Source organism: Muscardinus avellanarius (genome assembly GCF_963383645.1).
Source record: "Muscardinus avellanarius genome assembly, chromosome: 11".
NCBI classification, from domain to species: Eukaryota; Metazoa; Chordata; class Mammalia; order Rodentia; family Gliridae; genus Muscardinus; species Muscardinus avellanarius.
In genome coordinates this window covers 88002208-88017091 of record NC_137797.1, presented here as the reverse complement: position 1 = coordinate 88017091, position 14884 = coordinate 88002208, and the positions used below count along the sequence as shown (strand labels likewise).

Here is a 14884-nt window from a genome sequence, read left to right as displayed (position 1 = left end):
TGTGAGGATGATAAACTTAATACTGTGTCACGGTCAACATTTATTACAGATAATATGCAATGTAAGCTGAATTTTTGTTAAGTGCAAAATTGTCTTAAAAATATATGCTTGCTGGTCGTGGTGGCACATGCTTGTGATCCCAGCATGCAGGAGGCTGAAACAGGAGAATCGTGGTTCTAGGACAGCCTCAGCTACTTAGTGAGCCTCTTTACAACTCAGTGAGACCCTGTTTCAAGACAAAGAAGAAAAAATAGGTTTGGGGCTGTAACTTAAAGGTAGAATGCCCCTGAGTAAAGGGCAGGGTTGGGATTCAAACCCAATCCTTCTTGGCTCCAAAGGGCCTGGGATCTTTTTAATACACCAATGGTTCTCACCTCTGGCGTATATTAGAATTCCTAGATTGTAAAAAGTGCCAGTGCCCAATCTTCAATTCCGAATTGTTAAATGATGAGGTCCTCTTACTTCCCAGGCCACCCTGCTAAGCCAAAAGTTGAGACCCACACTGTACATCTTGCCGCCGTACGGTCTTATGGGATGGTCTTCACTGCAACAATAAAAACTGCTACATTACTCCTTTACATCTTATGGGAATTAGTAGTGAACTAGCAGAATACTAGCATTTTGTGGTTTGAGGAGGCATAATTGTCTCTTTGCTTTTATTTACCCATTTAGTTGATCTCAGATTAGAGCTAATTTTGAAGAATCCTTTGATTTCTCTTACTTGGCACTCTAAAAATTCCATTACAGTCTCTCTGCCACTTTCCACGCCAGATATCTATTACTCTCTTTTCACAAAAGAAAAATATGAATCAGATAATATGATTATATTTGAGGAACCAACCTAGGTATCCATCAACAGATGAATGGATTGCAAAATTATGGGAAATGCCGGGCCTGGTGGTGCATACTTGTAATCCCCGTGCTTGGGAGGCTGAGACAGGAGGATCACGCAGGTTCAAAAAAAGCGTCAGCTACTTAGGCTCTCAGCAACTTAGTGAGACCCTGTTTCCAAATAAAATATAAAATAGGTCTGGGAGTATAGCCCGGAGGTAGGAAGCCTCTGGGTTCCACCCCCAGTACCACACACACACAAAAAAAATTTATGGGAAATACACACAATGGAATTCTTTCTACTCAGCAATAAAGAAGAACAAAATCATGTTATTCACAAGAAGATGGAAAGACCTGGAGAACATTATGTTAAGTGAGATTAGCCAAGCACAGAAAGAGAAGGGACATATTTTTTCTCTAATATGCCCAAACTAGGGACTGTTAGGAATACCAGAGGGACTCCAGATAATGGAGGGGAAACCTCATAAAAGCTAGAATGGAAGGATAGGAGAGGAAAAAGGCTGAGGTTTATTATTGAAGGAGCTACATTCGAATGAGTGCCTAAGTGTGAATGCAGCGTGGTCAACCTGGACACTCACTGTTGGGAGGGGGAAGGGGAAGCGGGAGGGAGAGGGCACCAAGCACTGTGTGAATGTATGCCATTTAAAATATGATCCACATAAAAATTTATGTTAATTAATAAAAAATAAAATGATATGATTACCTTTAATGATCTTGAGAAAGCAGGAACCAAGCCTCCTATGGGTATTTTCAATGTGAGGTCATGTAGATAAATATTTGAGTCTATGAGGCTAAAGTTCAAGCCTCTCTGTTGTTTCAAAAGCATTCATAAATGTGATGCCTCCGCCCCTCACTCAAGTCCTGCTCACAAACCAAAGTTGAGGAGTCCTCAGAACCTTAAATAACTTTCCAGTGAATAAAATCTCTTATGTAGACTCAAAAAGAGCCTCCTACAAGTTTATTTTAAAAAAGAGACATTGTGCAAATTTTATATAAACTTATCAAAAAGTACTCAACATGGATTTGCTGTACAGTTGACATTTGACTATGAAACCAAACATGTTTACAATTGATTGAGATTAACTATGGAAGAACTTTCTGGAAGAGTCAGAATGACCTCTTTGTTGAGATGAGCCTAGGACACTTGATCCACCTAATCACGTCCAGATGTCAAAAAAGCATAGAGGATTGACCTAACTTCCAAATTATCTTCAGAATTGCAGTAACACCCACTGGAAGGGCTGGGCCTACAGGGAGGAAAAATAACTCAGGAATAGAAGTATGTTTACTTGCCAGGCCAACATCTGGGTTTCACCCCTTTCCCTTGTCTTCATTATTTTGGGCTTCCAGAATGGTCTCTGAACAAGATCTCGCCTGATACAAGAGACATGATTTTTCTACCTGAATCAACTTTTTTTTTTGGTTTGCTTTCATTTGCTTGTTTGTTTTGTTTTGCTGTGGGGGGTTGAACCCAGAGGCATTCTGCCTCCAAGCTACACCCCAGCCCTATTTTTTATTCTTTATTTTGAAACAGGTTCTCACTAAGTTGTAGAGGGCCTCATTAAGTAGCTGAGGCTGGCCTTGAACCTGCAATCCTCTTCTTTCAGCCTCTCAAGTACTGGGATTACAAGTGTGCGCCTCCATGTCTGGCTCTTATTCAACATTTTTATTACCCAAAAAACGTCTGAGATAGTTTTCTAATGGAAGAAAGAAGCCTGTTATTAAGCCTCAACAAGTAAATGAAAGCATAATTTGGAGCTTAAGGAGAAGAAAATGATGCCCTGTATTACTACTATATTGTGTTGTGGTGCATGACTGTAATCCCAGTACTTTGGAGGTTGAGACCAGAAGATCACAGGTTCAAGGCCTGCATCAGCATCTCAGAGATACCCTCAGCAACTCAGTGAGACCCTGTTCCAAACATACATAAACAGGGCTGGGGTGTATTTCAGAGATAGAAAGCCCCTGGGTTCATTTCTCTGCTCTTAACTTTTCTAAACATTTGCTTATACCAATATTACAGTATATTTCTGTTTTACCAATATGGGCCTGAAGAAAGAAAAATTGTGTTTTCTGAGAACATGGAAAATGCCAATTTAAGAACATCTATGTGAAAGGGAAAGTAGAGAATCCATTCCACTTGAATAATTGTAATAAAAGCTAAAGTTGCCAGCCTCTTCCCTTTTCCCCTTATAAATAAATTAAAATATTAAAAAATCAGTTAAAATCCCATAAAAAGTACATAAGCTCCTGCAAGTCTCTTACTAGATTTATATTAGAATGAGATTGCATAAAATTTTTATTTGTTTTGCCCATTACAGACTTGCCTGATTTCTTATTTTCTGATTATGTTTGTGCTGCTAAGACGTTGTGTTAATCTGAGTCCATTAACAAGGTTGTTAGTAATTTTGCTGGTGATTTGTAAAGGCCGTGTAAAGACCGGTAATTTTACCCTGAAAACAATGATTTCCCAGCCCAAACAATGAAGTTATCACCACATGAAAGCAGGAAACTGCCTTCCAGGGGAAGCAGAGTCGAGGTAGGAAGTAGATGACTTACTAACCCTCCTTCACCTCTCAGGAAGCGTTCAAAATATGTCTCATTGGTTATTAAAACGGACTGTTTCAAATATATCTCAAGGTGGGAGGCACAGGAATTTTCCTACACTATCTGAACTGCACGAAATAAAGCCAATGACTCTTGAGCAGACAGCTGTCCTTCTTGGGTGATATTTGCATCATAACTTAACACCATTTTCGAGAACTATGATTAAACAAGTCAGTGCAAATAAGAATAATACGATGATGGCCTTTGTATATCGATTTATATTTATGTTTCAGCTGTTTGAGAAAGTCAAAGAGGTTTGTCCAAAAGTACATGAGAAGATCAGGCCTATTTATGCAGATCTCAATCAGAAGGACTTTTCCATCAGCAAGGAGGACATGGAGGAGCTCCTGACCTGCACCAACATCATCTTCCACTGCGCAGCCACTGTACGCTTTGACGACCCGCTCAGGTACCACCCCGTTGCCCGCGGGCTTGTATGTGTGTGTGCAAGGGCACAGATGTGCACACGTTTCTTGATGGTTTCTGTAAAAAATATATGATCAGCAAGCAACAACAAAATAACAGATCCTCAAAGGAAAAAAAAAAAACACAAAGAATAAAAACTTCTTCAAAATCCCACCATTCAGAGACAAGCATTTAATATTGTGGAGAATACATTCCAATTTTTATTTTTACATCTATGATTACGTAATGTTCAGTGTTATAAAAATGGCATCCTATTGAAAATAACGTTTTGCAACTTATTCAGTTTTTGTATCCTTCATTGTCAATCATTATGATTTTTAATGACTACATGACATTTCTTTATACATGTATGTAATATACATAACCAGTTCTGTATTGGCAGACAATTGGATTGTTCTAATTTTTTTTGCTATTATAAACATCTCTGTGCATATATAGAGAGCAAGACTATATATATATTTCCTTCATATATATATATATATATATATATATATATATTTCCTTTGTGTACTCTCCTTGGAATGACTTTTTAGAAGTAGAATTGTGCCGGCGTGGTGGCACATGCTTGTAATCCCCGCGCTTGGGAGGCGGAGACAGAAGGATCACGCAGGTTCGAAGCCAGCCGCGCTGGCTTAAGAGACTCTGTTTCCAAATAAAAATATAAAAATGAGTCTGGGAGTGTAGCCCGGAGGTAGAAGGGTTTCCAGGAACCCCAGTACCATGAAAAAAAAAAGTAGAATTGTCAGATAAATATTAGATGCACTCAGGTTATGAGCAGTTTACTTTTTTTTTTTTTTTTTAAGTACTGGGGATGGAACCCAGGGGAATTCTACCTCCGAGCTACACCCCTAGCCCTGCTTTTTATTTTGAAACAGGGTCCCACTAAGTTTCAGAAGCCCTCATAAATAGCTGAGCCTGTCCGCAAATCACAATCCTCCTGCTTCAGCCTCCCAAGTACTGGGATTACAAGCCTGTGCCACCACGCTCAAGCAGTTTACATTTTTATATATACTGCTGGATTGTTCCTCAAAAAGGTGGTGTGAGCCAGGCGTGGTGGCGCACACTTGTAATCCCTGTGCTTGGGAGTCGGAGACAGGAGGATCACGCAGGTTCGAAGCCAGCCGCGCTGGCTTGAGACCCTGTTTCCAAATAAAAAAATATAAAGTAGGTCTGGGAGTGTAGCTCGGAGATGGAAGGGTTTCCAGGAACCCCAGTACCACCAAAAAGAAAAAAAGAAAAAAATGTTAAAAAAAAGGTGGTGTTAGCATATATTACTCCTCTGCACATAAATGCCCATTTCTCACACTCACCATAATATATATTATGATTCATTAGTTATTTTTAATGTTCTAGTGGATATAGTAGTGCATGTTTTGAGTTATGTTATGTTGATTAGAAAGGTTTACAATGTTTAAATATTTTTATTTTTATTTTATTATTTATTTATTTATTTACTTACGTATTTATTTACTTATTTATTTATTTGGTTTAAATATTGATCGGCATTTTATTCACTTGTGAAATACCTGTTCAAGTTCTTTTCCTATTAAAACATTTTTGTTAATTTTGAGATGATTAGCATATTAACTGTGCTATAAGGCTCAAAATATTCAACAATTTATCATGTCTTTCAATTTGTGCAGTTATCCATAATTCCTTTATTATTCTTAGTTTGATTTTTACCTTTAGATCTTTGATCCACTTAAAATTTATTTAACTATATACAATAATAGTCAAAAAATTCTACAAAACAAGGATTATGTAGGTACGAAGGTGAAGTAGCTTTATTTACATTGACATTATATGTTTTCCTCTTTTTGAGTTAAGTTACATCTCTAGGTCTCCCGACATCGGATAAACCATCTATTCTATACCACTGGCACCGTATACCACATTTACACAGTAAACACGATATGTGCATTCTATTAACTATCATTTAGAATTTTGACATCAATTTTCATGTCTGGCCTAGATGTTTATGATAACAACTTACACCGTTAATTTAAAAATCCACTGTTATTTTTTTCAATTTATTTGTCCCAATTTCCATGGGGCAGATGCTCAATTTATGTATTTTTTTTATGGCTGCTTGTAAAAAGGCCCTTTTTAAATTCAGAGGATTGTGATTTTCTTCCTCCTCGATTGATTAGAACCAAGTAGCCTCTAAGTATAAAATATATACACTGCATCCATGAATAGGATTTACATACACAAAACACATCATCAACATGTCAATACCCCAAGTATCACAGGACTGTGCAGCCAAGACACATTCTTTGGTCCCTTGTCCCTTGATGCAGGCCCTCAGTTCTGGTCAGTGTGCCCATCATTGGGGCAGGTGCGATCGCAGCCAGATGCTGCGTGACTCTGTGTTTCCTGCTACTTAATCTTTTCTAGACATGCCGTGCAGCTCAACGTCACCGCCACCCAGCAGCTCCTGCTTATCGCCAGCCAGATGCCAAAGCTGGAAGCCTTCATCCATTTCTCTACTGCCTACTCCAACTGTAACCTGAAGCACATCGACGAGGTGATCTACCCATGCTCCGTGGAGCCAAAAAGAATCATTGACTCCATGGAGTAAGTTGGGTCAATGGAAGGATCTGGGGGTGGGCCAACCTCTGTTCTCTTTAAGTCTTCGTAGTCATTCATTAATAAAGTAATGAGATGGGTCACCTGGAAGGAAAATGCTTCAAGCCGGAGATCAGCTCAGCTGTCCTGTCCCTGCTAGCTCTTTTTCCTCAGGTGGAGAATATTGTGGTGAAGAGCAAGGAAGACAGAAGTCATAGGCATTTTTCTAACTAGTTTAGGACTGCATTCAGGACTTGGGAATACCATAGACCCGGTTTCTCACCTCTTGATGATCTCATCATTATTGCTAGATAGAGTACAATGTAGAGTATAAAAGTACAGGAAAAAAATGTATTCAGACTAACATGGCTTCCTCTTACTGTCTACATAAATCAGTAGTTGTGTGCCTTTTTGTGGCTTGGTCTTTCTGAGCCTCAGTTCCATCATCTTTAAAATGGGCCTATCTTAGAATTTGATAGAATAGAATTATTCATCATCTTAGAATTGTGATAATGAATTAAGCTGTCTAAAGCCATTAGCACAGCGCTACAGAGTGTTTGAAAGCACTCTCCAATGGTTAGTAAAGAAGAATTAATGAAGAGTAGAAATTCCTCTAAGATCTGATGGAAGGTGAGCGTCTCCGGCCTCCCTCTGAGCTCTTCTTGCAGGTCTGTTGTCCCGTCTCTAACATCTTCTCTGCTGGCCAATTGGCAGAAACTGTTTTCTTCTTAAGACACAGCCCTGATATCAAAAGCAGTTTATTCTATTTTCTGCATCTTCATTCTTCTGCTCCATTTTAACAATTTTACCATATTTTTTTAAACTCTACTATTTTAAATGACTACTTCACAGTGAATTTGTCTCATTGTAATTTTATTTGCTATCTTATATTTATATTTAAAATATGTTATTTAAAAAGCTTTAGCCAAAGCCAGGTGTGGTGGTGCATGCCTATGATCCCAGTATTTGAGAAGCTGAGACAGGAGGATCACAGGTTCAAGGACAGACTCAGCAAATAGTGAGACTCTCAACAACCTAGCGAGACCATTTCAAAACAAAAATTAAAAAAGGGCTAGGGGTGTAGCTTGGAGGTAGAATGCCCCTGAGTTAAAAACAACAACAACACAGGTTTAGCTAGGAAACAGACCAAATAATGTCATATACATATATGAATGCGGCACTGTAAATCTCCCTATTATGTATGGTTATAATGTAAATTTTAAAAAGTTTTAGTTTTTAAAAATTAAAAAAAATGAAACAAAAAGCTTTAGTTCAATAATAAAGAGATCATTCCCTTCCGGGTAAACATTTTTTATCTCTTCCAGTTCTGAAAATAAATATTTTTACCTATTAAAAATATCCAGGTCATTTAAAGGATCAGGAGGCACCTGGAGTTCCTAATAAAAGAATAACTTTCTTAACTGGTGTCAAGGAACTTTTCTGAGTCCACTGTCAGGTTACTTGGAGAGAAAGAAGGTGGAGTTTGGTGCCTGAAGTTGATGCGGGAAAGTCTGTAGAGAGCCACAGAGCATTTTCTAGTAGCACTGATTTGCCAGTTAGCTATTCTGTTAGTGTCCTCTCTTGGTTAATGAGCTACTTATTTATTTGAGATGTTCAGGAAAGGGGGTATTGTAGCACCTTTGATTCCAGATCCTAGCACTGAGTTTCCTGTGCCAGGCTCCAAGATTGGTCCCCTTAATATCTGGCAGATCACAGCGCATTTTGAGGAAGCAAAGGAGTTTCTGAGTCACCAGAGAAAGAGGGAGAAACATTCAGTTCCCTCATAGTGAGGGGCTCCACTGGGCCCCCCACCCCACTTACGCCACCCCAGCCTGACTGGACACTGACTAGCCCAAGGTTTCAGAGAACAAACTTACCCCCAGGAGAGGACTCACTCATCTTCAGGACCCCAGCACGCCCTCAATGCATGTCAACCAGAAAAGGTATGACCACCATAACTGGTGTGGGTATAGGCTTTTCTATCACTATTGCTATCCGAGGACAGCAATTATATAAACAAATGCACAGACAAACCAACTAGGAATGAAATTCAAATTTATCTAAGCAGAATACTTTTCAAATGTAATTTGCTTATTTCTTATAAGCAATGTAAATTAAAGAACTGAGATTCTTTATTAGAAAAAATTGCTTATTTCTTATGAGCAATGTAAATTAAAGAACTGAGATTCTTTATAAGAACAGAGAAAAAAACCTAGCCACTGTTTATTTTATCAAATTTTTATATTCAGGGTTACCTGTCTAGCCTTGTCTCTGCCAGTCTTTGCCTTGCATCGCAATGAAGCGATTACTCCTGCCCCTCATACCTCTGCCTTGTTTACGGTGGTTCTGTCTCTAGATCATGCTTTCCTCCGCTTCCCCTGGATAGTTCCTGCACACATCAGAGATCCCCTGACGGAAGCACCCTTTCCTAGCGCTCTCCTCATTGCCTTTAACATGGGTCATCTGGTTACTTGTTCATATTTCCCATGAATATTAACATTGAGCTATCGTGTGAGATTAGTCCTCAAAAAAATGTGTTCAGTTAACGTAGTTATGAACCTGTTGGAGAGGTGAAGATAATTCGAGGTTACATGTAATAAATCTCTTTAATTAATTTATCCATTGATTTATCCGGGTGGGAGGAAGTAGGATTTGACTAAGATCGGGCTCGGTAGAAGAGAGTGAGAGCTCACCCGTCAGGTGTGATTTGCACAGGTTCACACCATCCTTGCCATCTTGTGAGTGTTCTGAATTCCAGAACTCAAGCTAGAAGGCGGACGTTTTGGTTGTCTGCGTCTCACATCTTCTTTTCGACCTGCTGTGTAACGTACGTTGCTACAATTCTTTGTGTTCTGCCTTCAGATGGTTGGATGATGCGATTATAGATGTGATCACTCCCAAGCTGATTGCGGGTCGGCCCAACACATACACCTACACCAAAGCCTTGGCAGAGATGGTGGTGCAGCAGGAGAGTGAAAACCTCAACATCGCCATCATCAGGCCCTCCATCGTGGGAGCCACCTGGCAGGAGCCTTTCCCGGTCAGCACGCGCCTGGATTCTCTGCACTGCTTCCAAATGGCGTCCTTCCAGCCCAGTTTCTTTCTCGTGGCCCTCGGCCCCTCTCCCACTGCCCCACTCCCTCCCCCTCACATCTTCCTCTTCTCAGAGTTCACAGCTAAGTACAGCAAATGCAGCACGATTCCACTTTATCACAGCAAAATCCCATGTTTGGTTTGAGAGTGACCCAGTCTGTGGCTCCTTGGGAATTACTCTCTCTTAGAGTTGAGTGGAGATCTTAAATAGCTTCAGACTAACTCTAGTCTCAGAATTCCCATGGGAGAGATCTTCACCACTTGACTCTCCATCACTACAATTTAAATACCAGGATGTATATGGTCACGTTGGTAGCATTGTAACTTCCAGGGTAAAGAGGAGTCACAAAGCTCACAGTTTCTTCGTTTAGGACTAATTATTTTTTTTCTTCTGTACACCACCATATTATTTTGAAGAGTGCTTTAATTATACCATTTTCTTCAACCCTGTGAGGCCTCAGGGTCAGGTAGCCTAGAGTTCTGTTTTATACAGGTGATGCAAGCTTTTGAGTTGACTCATCTATAATTCTGTGTTAATAGCACTCACTTTAGAGAATCAGTTAAAAGATATAATGCTTGAGTAATGTTTAGTGTAAGGCTTGCACCCTAGAAATAGATTGACAAATATTAGACCCTATATCATCTCCTCTCCCATTTCCTCTTCCGTTGCACATACCACCATCCCCACACACACACATTGACTTTTACAGATAAAGGAATAGACATAGGCCAACTGACTTGCTTAGGGAAAAGGACATTTCTTTTTAGCTGCTAATCTTTCCTCTAATACCTTCAAGCAGGCTAACACACACACACACACACACACACACACACACACACACACACTCACCACAAGCACATAAAAACATCTATATTGTATGGACTCCATAGCTGCTAAAGATTTTCCAAGAAATGGGTAATTCCTACAACTCGTGTTTGAAATGTTTTAAAATAATTTAGAATCAGACCTTAGATGGATAAAAATTACATTTGGTGAATCATGATCCTAAGACAAGGTTCTGTTTAGCCCATGAGATAGTATAGAACAGTACGAAGCCATGCGCCCCTCCTCCTATAGAAACCAGTGCTGGCAACGTTTTAAATCCTGCAGAGTCAAATAAAGTGCAGAAAATAGCCAATTTTTTGCCACTGATCTTTGGGATCTTGGAAATGCCAGATTAGAATATTATTATAGTTAGGGTTTCAGTGTTCCTGCTTGTAATTTATTAAGATTAACTTGCAGATGTCTCAAAGATAGAATGATTTTCTGAAATGTGTAACCAATAGAGATCTTACTTTTTTTTCTTTAATTTTATTTTAGGGTTGGATTGACAACCTCAATGGACCGAGTGGACTCATTGTTGCAGTAAGTATTATGATGGGGAAATTATCCCTTGAAATGTAGTCAAGGAACAGTAACAAAATCCTTAGTGTTCACTCAGCTCCATTGGCCAACACACACACACACACACACACACACACACACACACACAAGTGTTATCATACTAACAGTTGAGGCAACCTATCCTAATTTTACCGATTGGAAAATAGAGGTCAGATGAAATAATCAGGAATACAGATGTAAGGCAATCTTGTCTATGGCTGTTGAAGAGTTTCATTTTTTGAGGTGCTTGGGCAGCAAGACATTTCCTTCAGTTACCACCAGATGGGAGTATTGCCTTCTCTTTGCTGTTTATTAATAGCTTGAATTCCTGAAGAAAATTGGAGATGCAATAAATATCCTCACAGGTTGTTAAGTTCTCAATTTTAAAACATGGGTAGGTGTGAGCAGAGCATGACGTTACATGCTTGTAATCCCAGTACTTGGGGGGCTGAGACAGGAGGATTGCAGGCTCAAGACTGCAGCAACTTAGCAAGACCCTGTTTCAAAATAAAAAAAATAAGAGTTGGGCATGATAATGCACTCTTGTAATCTCAGTCCTTGAGGAGCTGAGACAGGAAGATGGCAGGTTTGAGAACATCCTTCCCAAGTAGTGATATTCTCATCAACCTAGAGAGACCGTATTTTAAAAATAAAAATAAAAATAAAATAGAACTGGGGGTGTGGCTCGGAGGTAGAATGCCTCCCAGGTTCAATCCCCAGTACCACCCAAAACAAATAAGTAAATATATTAAAATTTTAGAAAGGCTAGGGATATAGCCCAGAGACAGAACACTTCTGGATCCAATCCCAGCAACCTCTCCCCAAAATTATGGGTGTGTGTAGATAAAGGAGACATATATCAATAACTAAGTGTGTGTGTGTGTGTGTGTGTGTGTGTGTGTGTGTGTGTGTTGTGCTGGGGATGAAGCCCAGAGGCATTCTATCTTCAAAATATACCCATATGCTCATACCGCTAATTTTTATTTGGAAACAGGATTCTCAATTTGCTGAGAAGCTCACTAAATCATCAAGGCTGGCTTCAGACCTGAAATCCCAGTCTCAGCCCTGCCACCCCCCTCCCAATACCAGAATTACAAGCCTGCATCATCACTCATCACTCCGGGTTTTCTTTGTTTTGGGGGGGCGGGGTTGGGGATAAAATCCAGGGGCATTTGACCTCCGAGCTACACTCCCTGCCCTATTTTTTATTCTTTATTTTGAAACAGGGTCTCACTGAGTTGCAGAGGACCTCATTAAGTAGCTGAGGCTGTCCGCGAACCGTGGTCCTCTGGTCTCAGCCTCCCGAATGCTGAGATTACAAGCGTGTGCCACCATGCCTAGCCAAGCCGGGTTTTCAATAGCTAATTCTTAGAAAATACAAAAAAGAGACCAGCAAATGATGGTAATTTTTTCCAGTGTAAAAGCTGGTGACTACAGGAAACCCATTTTCAGTCATCCTCCCTCCTCGGGGCTGATGAGAAGCTTGGCCAGCCTGCAGGGCCTGCAGCCTGCAAGTCACACGGATCCCACTGAGCTGCCGTGCTCCCCAGCTCAGGAGTGGAGCACTTGTAGACTAGGATTACAGCTTCACTCTTGGGGACACTAAATAGGAATTCGCTTGTGCAAATGAGTTTAATCTGATTAGGAACCACATGTTTCACCCTCTGCCCTGTTCTTCCCTAAAGTAGATCTTGCATGAATTAAAGTGCTAATATGAGACACTGAGCTAAAACTTGTAAAAGGCGGCAATAATGAACTTCCTCTGACATCTGCTCTTTCTAGCAGCCCTGCTTTCTGTTCCTTACCTGCCTAGGACTTTTTCTCCTTACAGTTTAGTTGTGGGTGAAGTTTAGTCATTTAGAGCATTTAGTAATTTAGAGCAGTTTAGTAATTTAGAGCATAATTATCTTAATATGGACCCAGAGTGGATTTCCTTATATTGCAAAGCTACACACTTATTTAAATTTTCTAAAATTTTCCAAAATCTTGTTTCTTATACCCAAAAGAAGGCGAACCAGTTATAAGAAAAATTAAGAACTTATGACATTGCTAATCATTACAAAGCAATGCAGTAAACATGCAAAGTACAATTAATCAAATTATTTCATAAAGCCTATGAATTATTGACATGAAAAATTCCCAATTCTTACATCTATATAACATCATTGATCTGTGAGGCAAACTAAGATACGGAACAAAGTAAATAATTTCAGTCTTTCCCCACATAGAACGACAAAAGAATTTTGTTCTGCTAAAGGGTAGAATTCCATCAATTAATTTTTGTTCAAATAAATACTCCTTAAACTTTCAGTGGCTGCTTTTGCTTGTAAGTTAATAAACGAGCAGAAAACAAAGTCATTTAATAAATGGTAAACAAATATTAGTGGAAAATTAAGGAAACCATAATCTTAAAATGTCTTAGGAATTAAATTTTTTTAATGTCAAAACATATTCTTGCTGTTTGTTAATTAACTATATATATTGACCTCTCACAAATTTGAGGAATTTTATTCCCTAACGGAATCTGAGAACCATTGAAATGGCTCAGGGAAATGTTGGCATTTGAGATGAATTTGGCTGAGAACGCTGACTAGGCTGGGAGGTCCAACTTAAATAACTTAGCAGGCAGTCCATCAAGGTAATCGTTTTTTACTAACAACACTAGTGTTGTCTGACATATGTTGACCCTCACTGTTTACTTCAGTCTCGGCTGAATTGGTTTTGTTTTGTTTCCCTGTGTAGGCTGGAAAAGGATTTCTTCGGTCTATAAAAGCTACTCCCATGGCTGTGGCAGATTTAATTCCAGTTGACATAGTGGTCAATCTTTCCCTAGCCGTAGGGTGGTACACCGCGGTTCACAGGTATGGGTTCCTGATCAGGCTTCCCAAGACTTGCTGAGAAGGATGACTATGTTAGATGCATTTCTAAAACAGAGGCGTTTATTGTAGAGGACATCACATGTGATAGAGTGTTCCAATATTTTATGTTGTTCCCAATATACCGTCCTAAGTGTGTTGCGCTGTTGTGTAAATACGGCTTAGTACTTGTTTGATCATGAAGTCACCCCGTAAGTCACTCAGCCGCAGAGCTCCTGACAGCCAAAAAGCATTTCTTGATATTTAGTAATGTAACTTCTGTTTTCGAGGCAAAGGAGATAAAAGAGGATAGAATGACAGCATAGTGTATATTTTATTGAAATACTCGGTTCTTGGTAAATGCCAAAGACTACCATCTGTGAGAAAATCTAATAAAAAGAAAAAATAGATTGCTCGTACATCTGGCTCTGTCAGTAAAATGGTGAACAGAAGTAAATAAATCTTATATGAACTCAGACATATGTGTTCTGTAATACGTCACAGGGTCACACTTGACATCTGTTATCTACACACACACTTCCCTGGTCTTTTTCCATTTTGAGTATTAACCCAAAGAGTGAACAAAAGATGGAAGTGTTGCACGGGTGGCTTTAGTCATGGGACAACGTTATAAAATTATTTTATAACTTTTTTATTTTTGAGACAAAGTCTTAAAATTATTTCCCTTATCTTTCTTTCATTTGTTCTCCATTTTTGTCTCCTCTATCTAATTTTTATTCTTTTCCAGACCTAAGTCAACATTAATCTACCATTGTACATCTGGAACTTCTAATCCCTGTAATTGGGGAAAAATGGGTAAGAGTCTAGTGAAATAACCATGTAACTACTAGTATTTGCCTGGGGAGGGATAGGCAAAGTGTGCCATGAAGCTTAGAGCCTGGTGGAGTAGGAAGGAAAAACTAACAATAATAAGTAAAGACACAATAGTTGCAAATTTTAAATCTGTCAAAGTTAGCTAGAATATTCTGTGGTGTATCAAAGAAAGCAGTCAGTGGGAACACAGGCATGATTCTCAGGAAGAAGGGATCCATGGGCTACAGAGAGTTAAAAACAGTAAAAAAAAAAAAAAAAAATCAAG

General features: G+C 39.3%; 1 protein-coding gene across 1 annotated transcript in view; it reads left to right on the top strand.

The window, feature by feature from the left end:
- FAR2 (fatty acyl-CoA reductase 2) overlaps positions 1–14884 on the top strand; it is a gene marked incomplete at both ends in the record, with an annotated part of 56345 nt that overhangs the window by 28223 nt on the left and 13238 nt on the right. Inside the window, 6 exons of the mRNA XM_080705956.1 lie at positions 3693–3868; positions 6283–6462; positions 9316–9493; positions 10868–10912; positions 13673–13791; positions 14534–14601. Of these exons, the coding sequence (XP_080562082.1) occupies positions 3693–3868; positions 6283–6462; positions 9316–9493; positions 10868–10912; positions 13673–13791; positions 14534–14601 (766 nt within the window). The remainder of the gene's footprint in view (positions 1–3692; positions 3869–6282; positions 6463–9315; positions 9494–10867; positions 10913–13672; positions 13792–14533; positions 14602–14884) is intronic.